At 42.2% G+C, this 22,244-nt stretch overlaps 1 protein-coding gene across 2 annotated transcripts; it reads right to left on the reverse strand.

Moving 5' to 3' along the window:
• Nucleotides 1-3,572: 3,572 nt before the first annotated feature.
• Nucleotides 3,573-21,719, reverse strand: LOC131228198 (uncharacterized). 2 transcript variants are annotated; one of them, XM_058224076.1, is made up of 6 exons: nt 21,528-21,719; nt 19,000-19,316; nt 17,059-18,698; nt 16,861-16,908; nt 16,721-16,763; nt 3,573-3,770 (listed from the first exon to the last, which is right to left on the reverse strand). In XM_058224076.1, the coding sequence occupies exons 3-6, from the start codon at nt 18,594-18,596 to the stop codon at nt 3,696-3,698; spliced, it is 1,704 nt and encodes a 567-aa protein (XP_058080059.1). In that variant the 5' UTR covers nt 18,597-18,698; nt 19,000-19,316; nt 21,528-21,719; the 3' UTR covers nt 3,573-3,695. The 2 variants fall into 2 exon arrangements, with proteins under 2 accessions (XP_058080059.1, XP_058080058.1); XM_058224075.1 differs by lacking the exon at nt 19,000-19,316.
• Between the last annotated feature and the right edge of the window lie 525 nt (nt 21,720-22,244).

The raw sequence follows: 22,244 nt of genomic DNA on the forward strand, positions 1-22,244 counted from the left end.
GGCCCACCGTGAAATTAGATGGTTCATCCATGCCGTCCATCCGTTTTTACAGATCATTTTAGATGTTCAGCCCAAAATTGAAGCACATCCAAAGCTCAAGTTGAGCGTACCACAGGAAACAGTGGAAGTAATGATTTCCACCGTTGAAACCTTTCTAAGGCCCACAGTGATGTTTGTTTGTCATCCAACCTGTTCATAAGATCACACAGACATGGATGAAAGGAGAAACAAATATCAGCTTGATCTGAAATTTCTGTGGCACCAATAACTTTTCAACGGTAGAGGTTCAATTCACACTATTTCCAGTGGTGTGGTCCACATGAGCTTTGGAAAAGCTTCATTTTTGGGCTAAAGCCCTGCAATTATCTGGTAAAATGGATGGACGGAGTGGATAAAATGCATGAAAGACAGTGGGCCCCACAGAGTTTACTCAGTGTGCAATCCGCATCCCCCCCTGCCGCTATCTTAGGACGCAAGGACGCAGAAAACCTGGATCCGGTGCTGTAGGGATTCTTCCTAAGCTCTGTGGGGCCCACCGTTTTTCACCAGCTCATTGGTCTCTAGCCACGGAGGGACAGTTTTGTGGGCCGGCCCACCATGATGTATCCGTTTATCCACACCGTCCATCCCTTCTCTCAGAACCTTTTAAGGTATGTGCACAAAAACGAGGCAGATCCAACGCTCAAGTGGACCACACCAGAGGGAACAGTGGGAATTAAGATTCCTAGCGTTGAAATCTTTCTAGGCCCACTGAGATGTTAATATGCTATTCAAACATAAGCTACGCTGATGATTCAGACACGATTGGACTGAATAGGTGAGTTACAGCACACAGGGATGGTGGGTCCCACTTATTATGATCCCACACATGGTGGGACACCCTGGCACAACCTGATGGCTCGAGACTCGAGTCAGGCCCAACTCTCTCCAGTGTAGGGTCGAACCCGATTGGGTCAAACCGAGTTAGTCCGCCGAGTTGGATGGTAGAGTCTGAGTGCTCATTTCTTCGGTGAGATTAAATGGTATGGAATTGTATTACATGGGATTAAGCACTATTATTGCATAATGATTTCATGTCCAAAAATATCATGGTATTTTGACCATCCAATCCTATGTTTGGAATAAAATTCTTATCACAGAAAAATGCTAGATTAAGCAAAACCTCATTTGGTAGACCATGAAATTGTAATCAACTAACCAAATTCACAATTGATGTCTGTTACTTGTACACATACATAACTAGAATGTCACTTGTAAATGGTGTATATGGATGGACGACATGAATATAACACATGCATCAATATGAGGCCCACATGAAATGGATTTTAAAATCCACGAAAATCCTGCATAGGACCAAATGCAATTCCATCCCACCTAATCCCAACCCTCCAGCCCACCCCGAATGCTGAATGAAATTTGCATGGGACCAAATGCAATTTCATCGTACTTAATCCCATCTAATACCATGCACCAAACGCTCCCTTGTCGACCACACTACTCCCTGCAGTCCCACTATGAGAAGATTCGCTGAACGGATGCTTGTGACCATCACTCTCTACATGGTCACATTCGACTCTACAAATCAAGGGTTAGGACCACGATTTAAGTGTGACTATGGTATAATACCTTATTATACAGAATATGTTGAGCTCAAATCATAGACCATCTTTGCATGTGGGGCCCAGTGGGTGATGGTTAAAACGAACCCAAGTTGAGAAAAGACGCGGCCATGGTCAACAGATAAATGTCCGGCCCCGGATCTCTCAACTTGGGAGACTTTTGGAGTATGACCCATCCCAGGTAAGGCCCATCAGATCAAACAGTATGGATTGCAGGGCCATGGCCCCTAACACAATCAATATCAGCCCAACAATCTCCCACTCATTAGATGAGGTGGTGGAGACTGTAGTGTACCTTTCAAAAAAAAATAATATATATATATATATATATATATATATATATATATATATATATATATATATATATATATATATATATATATATATATATATAAATCAGCCCAATAATCCCCCCGTCACCATGCGCTACGGAGGTTCCCGCCATTCATCGGGTGGGCCGCATCATGCACAAGCCCTGGATCAAGCATTGTACATTTTCACCTGACCTATAATCATACTTTTTTCCCATAAGGCTCGCCTTTCTACATAAAACTAGGGGGAGCAATTCGGTCGAACTTCTGGCCTGGACCCGGACCCAGACCCAACACATTAAAATTCAGACCCGACCCATATAACTCATGTGTTGGCTCTGCATCAGACGTAGAAATAACTAAGTCGCAACTACCATTCGAAATACGTTAGTTGTATCAAGGTTTAAGTAGGATGAGATTCAAGAACACAACATTAATATGCAATCTTGGATAAACTCGAGAAGAATTTAAGATGAAAATCTACATATAAATTGTCTTCAAACAACTACTCTCAAACTACATATAGAAAAGGAAAAAAGAATAAGAAGAAGAAAATAATCCATGAATAATATAGAATGCTTTCTATGGTGAGACTCACCCTCCCCGGGGTGTCCGCCATTGTTCCCTTTGGTGCAGCCCATGTGAGTTATGGATCAAGCTGGATTTTGGGTGCATCTAGTGGATGGTGGGCCCCACACAGCTTGAATGTATGGTATTTAGCACAAGTTCGAAGATATGTGATCATTCATGTTTTAAAAGACTCGGTCGACTTACCTATATATTAATCAACAACTCTTCCTAGGTCTGGGTCCACTCTGGGTTTGGGTTTGGGTCAGGTCTAGGTCACATTCGTTTAGTATGAACCAAATCAGACCCGTTTAAAAACTGGGCCTTGGTCGAGTCGGGTTGACTTCAACATGTCCCAGACCAGGACCCATTTAGTATTTCAGGTCGAACTTTGGGATCCATACCTGCCCCCATAGATCCAAATTTTGGACCATGACATATTGTCGGGTGGGGTCCAATGACCTGTCTGGTCGACCCGACCCATTTGCACCCCTACATAAAACAATGGCAGGCTAGACTCCTTTCGTAGTTCAGTAATGTTTCTAAAATGGCGGTGACTCTTCAACCCGACATATGGGATAGTTGTGGTGTGTTCCAGACCATACAAATCTCTGAACCAATTATGGATGGAGCAGATGCCGAAAATTGCAATGAGAACATGATTGTAAACATGTGAATTTTCCCTCTGAAATTGGACCACTCCCCACTAACCATTCATTTGATAGCCATCCATTGCATGGTTAGGTTTTTTATCAGTGTGATTTTATACAATATGCTCCACCCACAGTGCGCAATTTGGACGGTCTAGATAGCTTTACATGAGCGCCACATGCGAGGAAAATGAGTCACTGCCATTTTCAAAATGGTGGTTACCTATCATAAGGGTCCAGCCCAACAATGATACTAACCGCCAATTTAGGGCTGTCAAGGGCCCGCGTGGCTTTCGCCCAGAGTCTGACCTTGGCCGGACTGTGTTACCCAGGCCCAGGCCATAGGCAGCCCCACCTGACCATAGGACATGAAGTGCCCATCATGGTCTTTCATCTTGCATTGGCATGTTTCCTAGTGACATGAATTACATCAACATCTTCTAAGATGTAATTAATGTTCTAAGATTGTGTAGTTGATACCTTACAAAGAACAGGCCCTACTACCTTATCGGTCGTCAGAATTTTAAAAGAAGACCATGAACAAAAGATCAGTCTCCAAAGTAGAAACCAAGTACAATGTCACTGGCTGGTTGTCTGTAAATTCCCCGATTATGCACAAAATCCTGAAAAGCATGCAATTATAGAATTTAGATCAAATGATCACTTTACAATCAAAAATTAATGTTTGAATGCACAAATGAAATAAATTTGGAACTTTTCATTCTAAGTAGGAGGAAATAGCAATGAGAATGTCTCTTGAGTATCCATAATTGTCATCTTAGGACGTTTTTGGATACCACTTGAAAATGTGTTCCAATGCCCCACTTAAAAATGTGTTTGTTTCACTTCTGTTAACATCAATTACGTATTAGAGATCATGGTTTATATAAATTGTTGGTTATAATTTTATTTTTTATCTGGAGATGCTCCTAGTGTTTGGACACCTAAGCAATTCAATCGATTGATCCAGACTACCCGTTAGGTCCAAAACACATTTCATGGGCTACCACGCAAATATCACACCAATCTCATGATCTTAACCACCTGATAAGTGGCCTCTGATATGGACAGTCAAGAATAATTGTACAAAAAGAGGTCTACCCAACAATTCAATTCATGTATTTGATTACTGATAGTTTCCATCATGGATTGCTTATGATTCTATAGAATCACTTCTATTAGGAAATTGTAACCATCGCATCAATGGGTTGGAAAAAAGTTGCCTACAAAAAATAAGTCCACACTGATGGATTAATCAACAATCAGCCTTAATTTTGCATGATAGCTCTTCAAATGTGTTACATACCCTATGTACAGCTAAGATTGATCTATTGCAGTCCAAGTTACCCCATGCAACTAGGAGCACTGTAAGTCATAGTGCCTGAGAGCATTGGAGCAACTCTTAAATAAAGTAAGATGAACACACTTTTAAGTGGCCCCCAAACAGGCCTTCAGCCCCCCCTTCTTTTTGGAAGTATTTATTAAAAGGCTATTTAGCCTTTCTCCCAGCAATGCCGCAGTAGGCTTTTAGATGTCCTGATATCTTTTAAACCCAAACAACCATATCAAATAGGTTTGCAAACCAATTTCCACGTAGCAAAATGTTATTTGTGCACTTCATCTTCATCCAAAGGAACTTTTTTCTAATTGCTTCAATCTTCGCAAAAACCCTAACCAGACAGGTCAACATGAACAGCAACGACATCGGCAGGGACTGGCTAAACCAATTTGAATGGAATTATTCTACCCTCAGTGTTGAGGCTCTGCATTGGTTGTCATCCTTGAGTTGTATGGCTGTTTTAGGCATCTCTCTTTTTTGTTTTTCTTTGTTTTTTGTTTTTTAGTTTTTTCTTTTTTTCCCTTTCCTTTCTGTACGGCTGCTCCTTTTTTGTTGTTTTGGTTCTGCCTTGTTTTCTTTTTCTTTTTGGGTTGCTTTGGCTCCCTTTAATAAAATTCGCAATCTACAAAATAAGATAAGCAACCTACCAAGGCGGCTCATCATTGGAAACTTTTGGTTGTAAAACTAGGTTTAGTGCCTGGAATCGGAAGGTTGATCAAACCACAATTGTCGACAAACTTGCTAAACCCAATCAGACTTGTGGTGACTCTAGAACCGCCCAATTTCCATGACTAAGTTGGATTACTTTGCAGGTCGCCCCAGGCACCAGGGAGATGACTGAGCTCCTACCAGAACTACCCCCCACCCTAAATTCTATCCCCAAAAGACTTATTCCTAGCTCTAACCTTTCCTCTATATCAATAACTAATTCCATAACCAACCTCAGCCCCTATTACTTCTGCAGAAGTCCTTAACGTTGACACCATTTCGAGTGGTAGCTCTCTTACATATTAGATTATTGGTGGAGGTCTGCATCTTCATTGTTTGCTATATGGTTTTGAGTCTGAAGTTTGATATTTTCGCAATCTGTTTCAGAATCATTACACCACTAGCAAGTTCTGAAAACCAATCACGGAAGAGTCAGTGCAGTGTCCAGCATGGGCTGTGACTGCAAGTTATCATAATGCTGGTTTACTGTTCTCTCATGGAAATAGTTTAAGCCTGTTTTATTGGAGGTATAGTCACAATTTTGAATCGGCAACGCATCAGAATAGTTGGTAGTTAGTACAATCCCCATCATCTCATAAATCTACAGTGTTATTATGCATGCCAAGTAAATGAGGTTGCATGAGAACCCATTATTGGTAATGCCTTGTGGGGTTAGTTATCTAGTAGTGGTGGGCAGTGGAGTAGTTATCTAATTGTAGGGAGAATGGACCTTGTAGGTAGTTCTGGTGATGTGACCGATGGGCTATGATTTGTATTAAATAAGCCTTGTTAATGGAAGTGTAGGCAGAACTTTTCTTCCCAAAAACAATTCTCTTTTGAGATTTAGGAGGTACGATCCCCCTCGAAGTGGATCAACCCAACGTCTTCTTCGATCTTCCAAAAATTGGCATAAGGAGAAAAGGTAGACGTCACATTCTCGTATCAAAGCCATCGACCCGGGGAATGGCTGACAGTATGAGAGCAGTAAAAATGGAGTAAGCAGTGAAGCAGCTTCAAGATCCCACCGTGTAGCATGGGTAGTGGCTTGGGGAGATACTTCAATTGCTTGCCCATAGGATCCGGCGATCTACGCGATCTTGGGACCTTCACAAAGGATGAAGATGGATGGTACACATCCAATGGTTCACCTAACATTACGGGAGCAGAGAGGTCTGATCACCCCTCTTATTGTACAGTTAAAGATGGCCCCGGATTACGATCAATGGCTTAGATCGTTAATAGGGTGGGCTAAATGGATTAACTTTGAATATACTCTCTCTCTCAATCTATTCACTGATAAGTCACGACTTTAAGATGGGATTAATGAGAGAATCCCTCCCCTTTTTCATAGCGACGGATCAGGGAGTTTGGATGAGGCTGGAAGTTATCCGGTCACATCTAATTTCACCCTATCGCAAATTTAAGTTTGAAATTGAATTTAAATCTCAAATATTTGAAATTCAACTTCAAACTTCAAAGAGAAATCAGAAAGGATAAATAGGAGGAAAATTTTGTGGGTCACACCCACTAGTGGTTGCCCACAAGTGGGCCGCATGGGCCCATATCCAACATCTCCCACTCAATCACGTTGTGAGATGAGTATAATTATTGACTAGGTTTATAGATCATCAGCATTTATCTTATGATCATGTAGGATCTCTACCTTTGTTAGCAAATCGGTCACCCACTCTCACAAGTAGACTAATCCTAAATGTATAAGAGAGGTACAATCAGGGTGATGTTCAAACGTTGATGTGTGAACCGCCATCTATTGTGAAGAACTGAAGATGAGACCACAAATGAGTCGCATCCGCCTTCAATCCTAAAAGATTGAAGATGAGACTGATCAAGTTGAATAACATAATCACTCAATTTCTCTTCCATGCGATCAATGTTATGGCCTGAATAAAAGCCAGATCGTGAGGATATGAGATGAGTCATATCTTATGTGAGATAACATGTTTATTGTAGACCTGACATATACTAGTATTGTCTACTTCACAATATAAATTATAGCCACGTGTTGGGATCTTTTACTTACAAATTGCTTTGATTCAATCTAATCGTTATAACATGCGAGTAGCCAGTCCCGTTGGTGACTCTTTGTCCTTAGCTACCCTCTTGTGTACAAGAGGATGAGATTGAGTATCACAACTTCAGTGAACGATGATGAAGGGCCCTTGATTGGTCAGACTCACTTACGCTAGAAAAGCAGCTTGGTAAATTCCAAATTACACATCTACGTGTAGAAGATCCTATGGTAGCTACACCAAGTTTCTAAAATTATAATTATTAATACACACTTGAAGACTTATTCCCTGGTAATATCGAGATTTTGACATTTTTTTTGCCAACAAGATTCTTTCCAAAAGTATATGTATTATAATATTACTTCAAAAGAAATCAATTGATATTTGCGAAAAACCAAGTTTTCATAATAATTTGATAAGTTGGATAAGTATGTTTCTTAGTCGAGTACTCCAGATTGGGAGTCAATTCCATCTTGTGTAGTTGTACGTGCTAGAATAGGCATTGCAAAGCTTGGGTTCTTGAGTGCTAGTTAGGTGGTCACTTAGTACATAAACACCTGTGAGAATGCAACGATGTTCCAACTGGTCCTACAACTCTAATTTTTTCGATTGTGACTTTTTGTTTTGATTGTTATGAGACGAGCTAGATCAGATGGACAATTTTATATTGTGCCCATCCCACAACATTATTGAGTGGTAGATGTTGGATAAGGGCCCGTGAGGCTCACTTGTGGGCAACCACTAGTGGGTGGGTCCCACGAATTTTTCCTCATATTTATCTTCTTTTTTAAATTTCTTTCCAAGATTTGAAGTTGAATTTCAAACATTCAAGGTTTAAATTCAATTTCAAAACTGAGATTGGGATAGGGTAAGATTGGATGAGACCGAATAACATCCAGATTCATCCTAACTTCCCGACCATTTCCTATAGAAAAGGGAGGGATTCTCTCATTAATCATATCCTAAAGTCGCGAATTATTAAAGATAAAACAGGTATAAATATTATATCCAAAGTTTGTATATATGGATTGCCCCATTAACGATCCAAGCCATGGATCGTAGTAATCCAGGGTCATCTTAACCGTGGAATCAGAGGGGTGATCAGACCTCTCTGCTCCCTTGATGGTTAGTCGGACTGCTAGATGTGCACCATCCATCTTCGACTTTTACAAAGGTTCCAAGATCGCTTTCAACCTTGTGCCTTTGATATGTGTCACACTCTTTCACAAACCTTTACACGTCCCTATGCGTCCTTGGCCAATAGAATGTATTTGTGATCCTTTTAAGGGTTTAGTGGTAACCCGATTGATAAGAGGAAGTTCCATGCATCTCTATGAGAATAATATTCCGTAGTGGTGAGGTAGGCCCTATTACTGCTCTCACTTTTCTAAGAGTCCTTTCCTGAACGCACATCTTTGTTCACAAAGTTGTACATGAGTCGAACCAAGTCGAGCTTGGCACAGCTCGGCTCGACTCGGCTAGTAGCTAACCCTAGCTCGAACTCGACTCAGTCCTCAAGCCTGTCTAGTCGGCTCAACTCGATTCAGTCAGCAATTCGAGCCGAATTTGAGCTGGTGCGACATTTTCTCAAACACATAGAATGCATCTTCAATTTCTCTCAAAATGCAAAATATTAACAACGCTTTACAAGTATTTCATCAAACACTCGGCGAGCAACATCAATATCAAAAAAATCGAGTCACCGAGCTGATTCGATCCGAGTCGATTCAAGTCGAGGTTCGATCCGAGTCGAGTCGAGTCGAGCTCGGGCAAGCTTGAACTCGGCTTAATTTTTTTTCAAGTTCCAAAAACCAGCTCGACTCGGTCCAAATCCAATTTTGAGCCAAGGCGAGTTAAGCTTTTCCGAGTCAAGTCAAGCGAGCTGACTGAGCTAACTCGACTCGTGTGCAACTCTATTTGTTCATTGAGATTTCTGCCTTCTAATTCCTTGATTCGGGATTGTAAATAAGGATCGTTTGAAGTCTCCAATTGCACCTTATCTAGCTGTGTAGTCACTGGCATAGAGATGGCCAGGATCTCAACTTCCTCATCATGTTAGGATAAGGCATCATCTGCTCGATTTTCCTAACACTTTTTGAATTCGATTATGAAATAATAACCCAACAGTTTAGACAACCACTTATGTTGTACCGGGATAGTGGTTTGTTGTTCCAACAAGAATTTAAGACTCTTTCGATCGATTTGTATTACAAATCTTTGACCCAAGAGATACAACCTCCGTTTTTTAACAACAATGATAAAAGCAAGCAACTCCTTTTCATACGTTGACAAAACTAGGTTTCAGCCATGCAATGCTTAATGCAAAAATGCTATTGGATGCCCTTGTGCATTAATACACCATCAATCCCTATTCTTGATGCATCACACGCGACAATAAATGGTTTCGAGAAGTCAGGTAGTGCAAGTATGGGAGCTTGTGTCATGTCTCGCTTAAGTTCATTGAATGCTCGATCAGCTTCATCGAACGACCCCCAAGCATTTTTTTTAGCAATGCGAATGAATGGGATGTGATTTTACTATAGTCCTTAATGAACTTACAATAATATCCCGTTAGGCCTAGAAACCCATGCAAAACCTTTTGGGTCCATGGTTGTAGCCATTCCAACATGCTTGTAATTTTTGTGTGGTCCAATGAAACCCCTTTGATTGGAATTATATGAGCAAGATAATCTTCTTCTTTTTTAAGGTATATGAGCAAGATAATCTACCTCTTTGATGACCAAACTTACATTTTGCCTCCTTAGCATAGAGTTGGTGTTGCCTTAAAACCTCCAATTTCAAACGAAGATTGTGGAGATGGTGTTCCCAAGTTTGACTATATACCAAAATATCGTTAAAAAAAAAAAGAGAATAAAACAAAGCATCGAAGATATGTCTTGAGTACCTCATTCATTAAACTTTGGAAAGTCAATGGAGCATTGACAAGTTCAAACGACATCACCAGCAATTCATAATGGCCTTCCTAAGTGCAAAATGTTGTTTTGGGTATATCTTATTCATGGACTCGAATCTGGTGGTACCCGGATCGCAAGTTTAGCTTCGAGTAAAACATGGACACGTGTAACTCATCTAACGGCTCATCTATAACTGGAATTGGTAATTTATCCTTAACCGTGACTTGGTTAAAAGAATGGTAGTCAACACAAAAGCGCCAACTTCCGTCCCATTTACAGACCAAGAGCATTGGTGACAAGTATGGACTCATGCTCAGCCTTATAATCCGCAAAGATAGCACACCTTTTACTATTCGCTCCATCACATTTTTTTTTTCTTTTTAATAAGAAGGGTACCTATATGGGCGGATGCTTACAGGCTTCACTCCTTTAATGAGGGGTATGTGGTGATCATGAGATCGCGGCGGGGGGCACATTAGATGTTTCATGAAACACGTCATAGAATTCGGCCAGTAAATTCTGTAATGCTTCATCCTTGATTGTGGCTGATGGGGGTGGCGTGATGATGTATTGTTGTAGCACCATAGCCCTTCCCCCTTTATGAACCTCCTTCTCGAGCAACCCTTGATCGATGGCTTCCATGCGAGAGGGCCATAGCTCCTTGAGCTTACGCAGTTGACTGCCATCCGTGTAACTCATGATGAGTTGAGAAAAATACCAATCAAAGGGTTTGTAACCATCAAGCCCCCAAAACGGCATTGTTGCCACCCGGGTTGAGCAAGAAGAAATTTGTTGTGATCATAACACCTTGAACTTGAATGATTAGACCGGCACACCTCCCCTTGCTGGCAAGGCAATCTCCATTGCCTACCGGTACCTAGGCTTTATGAACAACTTTGGGATCTATGAAATTGTGCATGCTTCTGATGTTGATTAACACCATAATAGGTTGCCGTCGTAGAAGTCCTCCAACCGCATTGCCTGCGGAGTGGTCGAACCAGCGATGGCGTGAAGTGATATCTCTAGTGAGGCCTACTCTGACTTGGTTGGATTATCTTTGATCACTTTAGTAGCCTTCATCGATTCCCCCCTTCTCGCTATGATCCTCTATCAAAAAAAAGTTTTGATTTTTGCACTCGCAGCCAAGGTGAAACTTTTCATTACAGTTGTGGCAAATCCACCCTTTCCCCCCAGGTAATTGCTTGATGAGAGGCAGTAATGGTTTAGAAGCACTAGCTTGATTAGTTGGGATAGACTTGTTTGCTTTAAACCGGATACGCCTATGTTGTGCCACCACCTCCTCTTGGAGTCGGGCCAATCCTAGGGCAACAGACAATGACATAGGATGGAACATTTGAACATCAAGGCGTATCTTGTCCTTCAATCCGCAAATAAAACATCTTATTAAAAAGGCCTCGTTGAGCCCATCTGTACGGTTAGCAAGCTTTCAAATTAGTTTTGATAGTCTCAGGCCATGGTCATCTGATGTAGCTTGGCAAGGGATCCCATATAATCCCCGTACTCATGATATGCCATAAAGGCCATTATGTAAAGGTAACGGTGGCAACCGTTACATGTTACGGGCACGTAATGGTTGTAACGGTCATTCTAAAAAAATGACCTATAACCGTCATTAACAGCTCGTTACGCCCCTTGTAAAGGTTGTAACTACCCCGTAATGGTCTGTTATAGGGCGAATACAAGTTTTTTAGATTTATTTTTTTTTCAACGTTACGAGATAGATACAGTTTTTTCTGGTTTTTTCTTTCAATAAAAAAAGACATTGTAACAGCCGTTACGAGGGTTGTAACAGCTGTTATGACCCGTATTGCAAAGGTAATGGCAGTGGCCGTTATGGCCCCCGTTACCATTACGAAATACCTTGCTCGTACTCCTTAGGTCCAAACCTCGTGTTGAGTGTTGTGAGTTGTGACAAACCTTGCCCACGCCAAATGAGGTTGGCACTTCTCATACCAATGGAACCGTTGTACAGCCTACCCCTCCACGCGGAAGGAAGTGATGGCAAGTTGTTGTTCCATAGGAGCATTATGGTTAACAAAGAACTGTTCTACCTAATATATCCATCCATATGGGATGGTTCCGTCAAATCGGGGGAAATCAAGCCGTATAGCCTCAACTTTGCGTTGAGGGTGGTGATTAACCGATTGCCCACCCGACACCTCTACATGATCTCGCATAAGGTTTTGGGACATTTGGTCGTACTTAAGATCAATTGTTGTGAGTAATTGAAGGATCTCCCTATGCCTTTGCTCATGCTGCTTGGTGGTATCTTGAAGCTGCTTCACCGCTTCCTTCATTTTTATTGTTCTCGTACCGTCAGTCATTCCTTGGGTCAACGACTCTGATACCAAAATGTTATGTATACATTTTCTCGTCCGACCAATTTTTAAAAGATCAAAAAAGACGTTAGGTTGATCCACTTCAAGGAAGATTGTACCTTCAAAATCTCAAAAGAGAATTGTTTTGATTTTACAATTCTCGCCTCACCTGAGCCATCCGCCTCTCACAAGCTGCCTACCCCGAGTGTGCTCTTGCATCCCACAGGCCACCCCACTCGAGTCCAGTATAAAAAACCCCCTGCATTATGGTCTCATTGTGGTTATGGACTGAAATCGCCATGGACTTCATTGTCAAACCTCTTGTTGAGAGTTGTGAGTTGGGACAAACCTTGCCCACACCAAATGATGTTGGCACTTCTCATACCAATGGAACCATTGTACAGCCCACCCCTCCACGTGGAAGGAAGTGATGGCAAGTTGTTGTTTCATACAAGCGTTATGGTAAGCAAAGAACTATTCTGCCTAATATATCCATCCAGATGGGTTGGTTCCGTCAAATCAGGGGAAATCAAGCCGTACAGCCCCAACTTTGCTTTGAGGGTGGTGATTAACCGATTGGCCACCCGATGCCTCTACATGATCTCGCATAAGGTTTTCGGACATTTGGTCGTACTTGAGATCAATTGTTGTGAGTAATTGAAGGATCTCTCTAAGCCTTTGCTCATGTTGCTTGGCGGTATCTTGAAGCTGCTTCACCGCTTCCTTCATTTTTGTTGCTCTCGTACTGTTCGTCATTCCTTAGGTTAATGACTCTGATACCAAAATGTTATGTATACATTTTCTCGTCCGACCAATTTTTAAAAGATCGAAGAAGACATTGGGTTGATCCACTTCAAGGAGGATTGTGCCTTTAAAGTCTCAAAAGAGAATTGCTTTGATTCTACAATTCTCGCCTCACCCGAGCCACCTGCCTCTCACGGGCTGCCTACCCCGAGTGTGCTCCTGCATCCCACAGGCTACCCCACTCGAGCACAGTATCAAAACCCCCCTGCATTATGGTCTCATAGTGATTATGGACTGACATCGCCATGAACTTTATTGTCAAACCTCGTGTTGAGCGTTGTGAGTTGTGACAAACCTTGCTCACGCCAAATGAGGTTGGCACTTCTCATACCAATGGAACCATTGTACAGCCTACCCCTCCACGTGGAAGGAAGTGATGGCAAGTTGTTGTTCCATAGGAGCGTTATGGTAAGCAAAGAACTATTCTGCCTAATATATCCATCCAGATGAGTTGGTTTCATCAAATCGGGGGAAATCAAGCCGTATAGCCCCAACTTTGCTTTAAGGGTGGTGATTAACCGATTGCCCATCTGATGTCTCTACATGATCTCGCATAAGGTTTTGGGACATTTGATCATACTTGAGATCAATTGTTGTGAGTAATTGAAGGATCTCCCTAAGCTTTTGCTCATGCTGCTTGGCGGTATCTTGAAACTACTTCACCGCTTCCTTCATTTTTGTTGCTCTTTTACTATCAGTCATTCCATGGGTCAACGACTCTGATACCAAAATGTTATGTATACATTTTCTCGTCCAACCAATTTTTAAAAGATCGAAAAAGACGTTGGGTTGATCCACTTCAAGGAGGATTGTACCTTCAAAATCTCAAAAGAGAATTGTTTTGATTCTCCAATTGTCGCCTCACCCAAGCCACCCGCCTCTCACGGGCTGCCTACCCCGAGTGTGTGCTCCTACATCCCACAGGCCACCCCACTCAAGCCCAATATGAAAACCCCCCTGCATTATGGTCTCATAGTGGTTATGGACTGAAATCGACATGGACTTTATTGACAGGCTACCTCCATCCCATGACAAGCCTATCATCTTTATAGTTGTAGACTGATTATCTAACTATGCACACTTCATCACTCTGGCACACCCATAAACAACACTTACCGTAGCAAGAGTCTTCATTGAAAACTTAATTACGCTTCATGGAATGTTAGTCTCCATTGTCAGTGATCAGGATCCAGCGTTCACTAGTCACTTCTAGAAAGAATTGTTTCGCTTACAGGGAACCCGGCTTCAAATGAGTTCATTCTATCATTCACGATCTAATGGCCAAACAAAGTCCTAAATCGATGTCTCGAGAACTACCTTTAATGCTTCACAAGCATGAGACCCAAGGAGTGGGTCAGGTGGCTTCCTTGGGCTGAATGGTGTTACAACACCACCTATCATTTAGCAATACAGATGACTCCTTATGAGGTGGTGTATGGTGTATCACCACCAAACTTGCCCGCCTACATTTTTGGAACTACCAGGGTTCCTAAATAGAGATTAGGTTTTAAAACCACTCAAGGAGCATTTAAAATTAGCACAAGAACGAATGAAGAAGTATGCCAATCGCCACCAAACACAGAGAGAATTCTCAGTTGGAGATTGGGTCTACCTCATATTACAGCCTTATTGTCAAACTTTCTTAGCGGTAAGGTCTCTCAAAATATTGGGTCATTATTTCAGACCATATCAAGTTCTATGGTGAATCGGACCGATCGCATACAAACTCAACCTTTCCCTTGGCTGCAAGATCCATCCTGTGTTCTACGTCTCATGCCTTAAGAAAAAGAGTTAGGGAAGAAAATTCAGTCATCCAATGTGTTGGTGCCCCTTACTAAAGAAGGCATCCTACAACCCCTACCACAAGCAATCCTTGATTGTAGGATGGTTAACCGTAGGAACCAAGCTATTACTGGAGTCCTGATTCAATGGCAGAGTGCACCCATAGAAGATGCAACATGGGAGAAGTACCAGTCCATCATTGATTGTTTCCCGGACGGACCTTCACCTTAAGCAGAAGGTGGGTGCAAGGGGGGAAGAGTGATGCGTGCCAAGTAAATGGAGTTGCATGAGAACCCATGATTGGTAATGGGTTGTGGGGTTACTTATCTAGTAGTGGGTAGTGGGGTTAGTTATCCAGTAGTGTGTAGTGGAGTAGTTACCTAATAGTGGGGAGAATGGTCCTTGTAGCATGTAGGTAGTTATGGTGATGTGGCCTATGGGCTATGAATTGTATTAAATAAACCTTGTTAATGGAAGTGTAGGCAGAAATTTTCTTCCAAAAACATTTCTCTTATGAGATTTAGGAGGCATGATCCTCCTCTAAGCGGATCAACCCAACGTCTTCTTTGATCTTTCAAAAATTGTTGAGGGAGAAAAGTCAGACATAACATGTTATCATTCAGATTCCATTATCACTAACCTTTCTTGATTGACCTATTTGTTCTTTTCTTGGTAAGTAACCTGTAACCTAACTGTTCCTTTTCTAATTCATCAATAACCTCTATTAGGGGTCGAAATGGGCTGGGTTCCAAATCGGCCACATTCACACTGTTCATTAGTTGAGCCTACAAGTAACACGGTATGCCAAGCCGGAGACGTTCATTATCAATCCTGAAATTGAGGCTCGGGGGCCAACATGTAACGGCCATAACCAGGCCTGGAACCTTGGCTCAGGCCAGGCTTTGATAGAAAAAGTTGTCAAACCAGCCCCAGCCAGTTTATTGGTTGGCGAATGATTCACGACCCATGTAATCCATGGGCCAAAGCCCAAAGCCCAACAGGCCAGTCTGGCCATTGACAGCCTTACCTACTACATCTAGGTTGCAACACAAGACAATACCCAATCGAGTTATCGGCTCAAACCCTACCAACTAAAATGGCAGAAATTACTAGGAAAGATCTGGGCATAAAATAACCACAGTAATAGTGAACATAATATTGACATTGTTAAAGAACTTGTGTTGGTGGGCTTGGTTGTATTTAGGCCCAGCTGGCCAAAGGCCCTTTTTTTGTAAATTATCCTTTTATTAATAAAAGAGAGGGGGAGGACACCTAAACGCTAGGACATCTCCCTCCCTCCCTCTCTCTTCCCCCCACAACGTCAACGTCTGATCTCTCTCACATTTTTCCTCCCTACTGCTGGTTTCTACAAAAATAAGATAGTGAGGATCCCTACGGCATCCATTACAAATCAAAGAAATGAATGAGTGTGATTGCGAAGAGTTTGTAATTCATGTAGACATCTTTCAGTTATGTGCATGATGAGATAAAAGGATTGATGAGGGAGAATGTAATGTTATCATAACCTGCTAAACTTCATGCTTGAGAATTGCTTGTTTTCCAATGTGCCAGATAACAATTAGCAAACAAAGAAGAGAACTCTTTGGTGATGAATTTTATCGATAACAGAAAAACCAACCAATAGGCTGACATTACCTGATACATGATACCATTTGGGAGCCGATCCTTGATAACTTCACTGCAAAGTCATAATAGGAAAGAAGAAATAGTAAAAAAAAAGGAGTATTTTCGAAGTCATGAACTAGAACAGAAGATTTTGCTAAACCAAATTGTACCTATCTATCATGTCTGGATGCAAGTCATTGTCTGGCTGTAGAGTATCCCTACAAATTTAAAAAAGAAAAATTAAAAAAAATAAAAATAAAAAATGAAGGGAAACAAAAGAAAATTAGAAGACATGAGATTAAGAACCCATTGTTTGGCATGCACAAACATCAATAAGAGTGCTATGGAATGAGCTTTTCTCATATTACCCTGTGGCCTTCAATGAGGGGCATTTGCGCTTGTTGTGATCGCGCCTCTTGCAAATGCTGCAGCTCTTGGTACCCTTCCGTCGCTTCTCTGACCTGCTCTTACCACTTTCATTAGAAGGGAATCCACCTCTGTCCATGTCTTCATGTCCATGCAGAGTTGTTTGGCTATTGGAATGGCCAGTGCAGTTCCCTTCCCCAATATTGCCTTCTTGAATACTTCCAGTCAATGGAGTATTGAGCTGTCCGTTTTTTGCTTCAGTTTGTTTGCCTTCAATAATATCTTTCCAACACTTCTCTATGGCAGAGGTTGTCATATTGTTATCTTCAAGTGCTTTTGCCCCACGCCTTCCACACTTCGTCGGAGACATTAAGTCATGGTTATGACGCTCTTGAAACCTTGTAACCTCCCAACTATCCTCCACAGGACCTCTCCTTCTCTTTACCATAAGATATGCCTGGCATCCTACCCTTGTTTCCACTTGCTCAACTTTGCTTCTATTCTCTTTATTTAGGTATTTATCTCTACGCTTTCCTTGTTTGGAACATACAAATAATCTAGAAATGACTATTCCGTCACGTTTCGATTTTTCCTGACGATCGATTCGCACATTGAAACCAACCCACCTTGCATAATCAATATACCATGCATATGCTTCGTCAGCAGTTCTAAACTGCATACCTAAACGTGGACCTGGATTGTCTGCTGAAGTATCCTCGGGGTTGTCACTTCCATAATCATAGTCAGCTGCTGCACCATCTCCTTTTGTAGGAGCCTCATGCCCTTTAACACTCAGATGATTGCACAAACCATTTTCAATAGCATTGGACTCCGTGAGTGAGGAAGACATATGAACCCCACGAAAATGTGCACCCGAACGACCCCTCTTCCTATGCGATCGAAGGGAATGCGTTTTATCTGGAGATACTAAATCATGGTTATGATGCTCCCGAAATCTTGTAACCACCCAAAACTCCTCCAGAGTACCTCTCTTCCTTCTCTTTACCATGAGATATGCCTCGCAACCTACCCTTGTGTGTGCTTGCTCAGGCTTGTCTTTATTTTCTTTATCTGGGTCTTTATCCCGACGTTTTCCTTCCTTTGAGCATACAAATAGTCTGGAGATAACTTCTCCGTCGCGTTTCGACTTTTCCTGGCGGTCTTTACGCACACTGAAACCCACACGCATTGCATAATCATTGTACCATGTGTATGCCTCATCGGCAGTTTTAAACCGCATACCTACATGAGGAACTGAACTGCCCTCTGAACTTGCACATGGTTCAGCATCCCCTGCTGTATCACTTTCAGGTTCAATGTCTGCTGCCGTATCACTTTCAGGTTCAACGTCCACTGCTGCGTCACTTTCAGGTTCAATGTCCAATGCCGTATCACTTTCAGGTTCGACATCCACTGCTGTATCACTTTCAGGTTCAACATCCGCCGCCATCTCACTATCAGTGTTATCGTTTTCCAAAGTTATATAGTCTACTCCTGTGTCGGCCTGATTATTCATGCAAGGTTGTTCGCTGCCCCACATCCTATGACAGTATCTCCCAAATACATGGAACTTAATAATGCATGTTTACCATCTCTGCTTCTCATGATAGATTAACATCTTGCAATAAAACCCATCATCTTCCTACATAGGCCAGATTAAAAGAAATATGAATTTAAATTACCCAGAAATAAGTGTAGAATATATAAAGCAACAGTCTCAACCATTCAAGGCATTTTCAACTCCCAAACTACCAATTAGTTCATTCTTAAATTCCTCCATTGGTCCTTAGTTGTCATCCTAGCATTTGGATACGTTAGCTCCAACTGAAAAGAAATTTGACAGTAGTTGACATTCCAAGGACAAGGCCATTTCACTCATTAGGTGGGCCACAACAAACAATCATTGGCATATGGATCAGGATACAAGACATTCTTCCACACACCTGTGCACGCTGCAAGCCATTCTTTAGATGGGCATGTGGTATATAGCGAAGGATCCAAGCTATTCATGCATGCACATGTGCGCAAGATCCAAGCCATACAATACATGGGCACCGTCGGTCAATTTCTTCCGATCATCCATCTCTTTTTGCAAATCTATGGCCCACCTGATGAACCATCAATGATTCCTAAATTCCTTTTTACAGTCCCAACTTTTCCTGGCCCACCGGATGAATGGTCTAGATCCACCCCTCAAGTGCCATGTGTCTTGTATTTGGTGGGACCAATTCCAGTAAAAAAAAGGGAATGCTATAATCTCCTGCTAAAAAATGGAAACCCGTTCATTAGAGGCACATAGCATGTAATGCACAATCCAAGCCGTTCATGCACACACATGTGTGCACAATCCAAGCTATTCATTAGATGGGCACGTACGTTAGTAAGTACAAAATTTCCACATTCCAGCCATCAAAACAATAAAAACAGCAGTTTGATAAACACATCCTTTTTTTCTTTTTTTGGAAAGGTGAGAAACACATCCTATTTCTTCTTCTTTTTTCTTCTTTTTTTTTTACCAGCAGTTTGAAAAAATCCATCAGAAGAACATAGATTCTGCATCCTTTTGCTTCCTTTTATTTTTCACCCCAAAGGTTTTTCTTGTTCCTCCATCAAATTGAGAACCCAGCTTAAGAATTGGTTTTGAATACCAGAAAGAAAAGTTTAACAGCAGGGAAATCGAAACAACCAACATTAGCAGTTTCCTAGCATTTTCATGGCTTTGGACCTTAGAAGTAATGCGAGCTATCAAGGGTCACTTCAGGTCTTGGCACTCTGGGGGTGGAGGAAAGATTGGAAAGAAAAGATGGACACTCGCCCTTTGTGCTGTCCTTTGGGCTATTTGGTTTGAAATAAACAATCAATGTTTCTGTAATAGGAAAGGATCGCCTTTAGGAGTTCTATGTAATGTGTTCCAGTTTATTAAAGAGTGGGCTCCTTGATCTCTAGGGCTTTTGGGTGTTTCAGCCATGGGGCTGCCTTGTATTTTCTTAGTTCTCTTTTCTTTGTTTCATTTTCTTCTTCTGCTTTTGTTTTTCTTTTGGTTGTGGCCTAATAAAATTCCTCATCTTCAACAAATATAAAATAAAATAAAATTGTGGTTCCCAAAGACCCAAAACCTGGGACCTATGGCCCATCCAGTAGACTGGACCCCCTATGCACTTAAAATATAATTTTGAGTCCATTAAAAAAATAATAATAATAAATAGAAAAAAATAAAAATAAAGTATCACTTACAGTCTTTAAGATTTTAGTAGTCTTGAAGGGCTGAGAGATAGTAGTGGTTAGTTTTAGACATTGCATCGGTGATGTTCAACATACAACACGGGAGGTTCAAAATTTTAACAAACAGTCCAAATTAGTGGACAAAATCAGATGGACAGGATCATGTAATCACTGTGATTTACAGGCTATGGCCAATGGATATGATAGGCCACATATGAATGGCTCCAATTGCCCTACATGAATTTTTGGGGAGATTTGAGCTGTAACATAGTTGCACGAACAGTGTAGTGAAGCAGCAACAGATTCAGGTGTAGGATGTTCCTAAATGTTGGCAAGCATAGCAGCTAGGAATCTAAAACACAAGCAGGAATGTCATTCCGAAGCATGATTCAAACCAGGTGCAGTATCTGGGTAGAAAGTTCCCACAACTAAGAGATGGACTTCACTCAAAGACCTCGCAATCACCTGAGACGATTGCCGCATCTGCGGTTAACATAGACAAGCAACCATCCCTAGCATATGCCGAGGCAATGCTAGCAAACTAAGCTGTTGGAAGTTGGAATGCAGCCCGAATCATTGAAAGGTCTCTAACATCACAACTGTATAAATAGCAACTGGGGTAGTATCAGCACCATCCACATGGTGGGCCTCCATGTGGACGAGCCACACGACGATCCTAGCCACCCGGCAATTAAGAAATTTCTGCCATTGATATGCAGACCATAGCTCGTTCCGCGTATCTGGAACCACCCCAAGTGCCAATGCACGACAATTTAGAAAATCCAGCCGTTCATCACACACGCTCTGCCTCATGTGCACCATGCCCCGATCATCGGCCGCATGCTCATCAGGGCCATGCGTGTACACTGAAATCAGACCACCAGGCAATTGATTTAAGCCGTCCGTTATCCCATACCAGCTCAAATTCCGGGTGAGAGCATACACGTGCCGTGGCGCACTGGATGAATGACCAAGATCTCACATTTCTGTGTATATGACGGCTGAGATAGTCCAATAGACCTTGATTCCGAGGCTATTGCCCGTCCATATGGTGGCCCACCACATCAACGGCCCAGATCAGCCTACCCGTCTGCCACGTGTGCAGCCCATCCATCAAAAGCACAAACCCATCCGAGAAAGCGAGACAGATGGAAAGACAAGAACACAGAAGAATGAAAGAAACCCTAAAATCCAACTTCTGAAAGGGCGAAAGAGGCGACGTATAGAAAGTCGAAACGAGTCGACGTACCTGGACGAGAATTGAAGATTTCCGCTATGGTGGTCTCGCAGAGAAAGAAGGAATTCAGGTATGGTGGTCTCGCAGAGGGACACGGATTTCCGTGCTCCCCACCTCGTCGGGAAGAGGAGACGGACGGCGTTGCGAGGGAAAGACGGAGATGTGGTTGCGCGAGAGAGAAAGCTGAGGATGTGAATTTCATCGGGAAGAGGAACGGGGAAATAGAATTACGCGGCCCGAGGACTTTTGCGCGGTGTGCTCGGGTTTTATGTTCTGACAAATGGGGCCCACTGAAAGATATCCGGACCGTTGGTCTGTTGCAACCCACTGTGGATGGGTGGAACATAGAGTTGGGCATCGAGTCGAGTCGGACCGAGTTAGGGATGACCCGACTTGATTCGGTTTTTGAAATAGGCCTGACCCAAGCTCAACTCAAATCGGCACTGAGTCCGGCATCTCTAAGCGATCCGAATCGGGTTTGGCCTGGACTAATCTGGACCAAATCCTACTAGTAAAAAGTACCGAGTTGGTTCGAGTTAGTAGTAATTCGGATTTGATTCAGATTGAGAGCTAAGGAAAGGAGGGAGTGGGCATGAGAGAGAGAGAGAGAGAGAGAGAGAGAGAGAGAGGAGGGTGTTGGTAATGGTAGTGGGCTTGAAAGAGGAGGGTGTGAGGGAGTGGAGAGGAGAGTGAATGAGAGAGAGGAGGGTGGTGATGGAGGTGGGTGGT

Source organism: Magnolia sinica, chromosome 15, assembly GCF_029962835.1.
Source record: "Magnolia sinica isolate HGM2019 chromosome 15, MsV1, whole genome shotgun sequence".
Taxonomy (NCBI): Eukaryota; Viridiplantae; Streptophyta; class Magnoliopsida; order Magnoliales; family Magnoliaceae; genus Magnolia; species Magnolia sinica.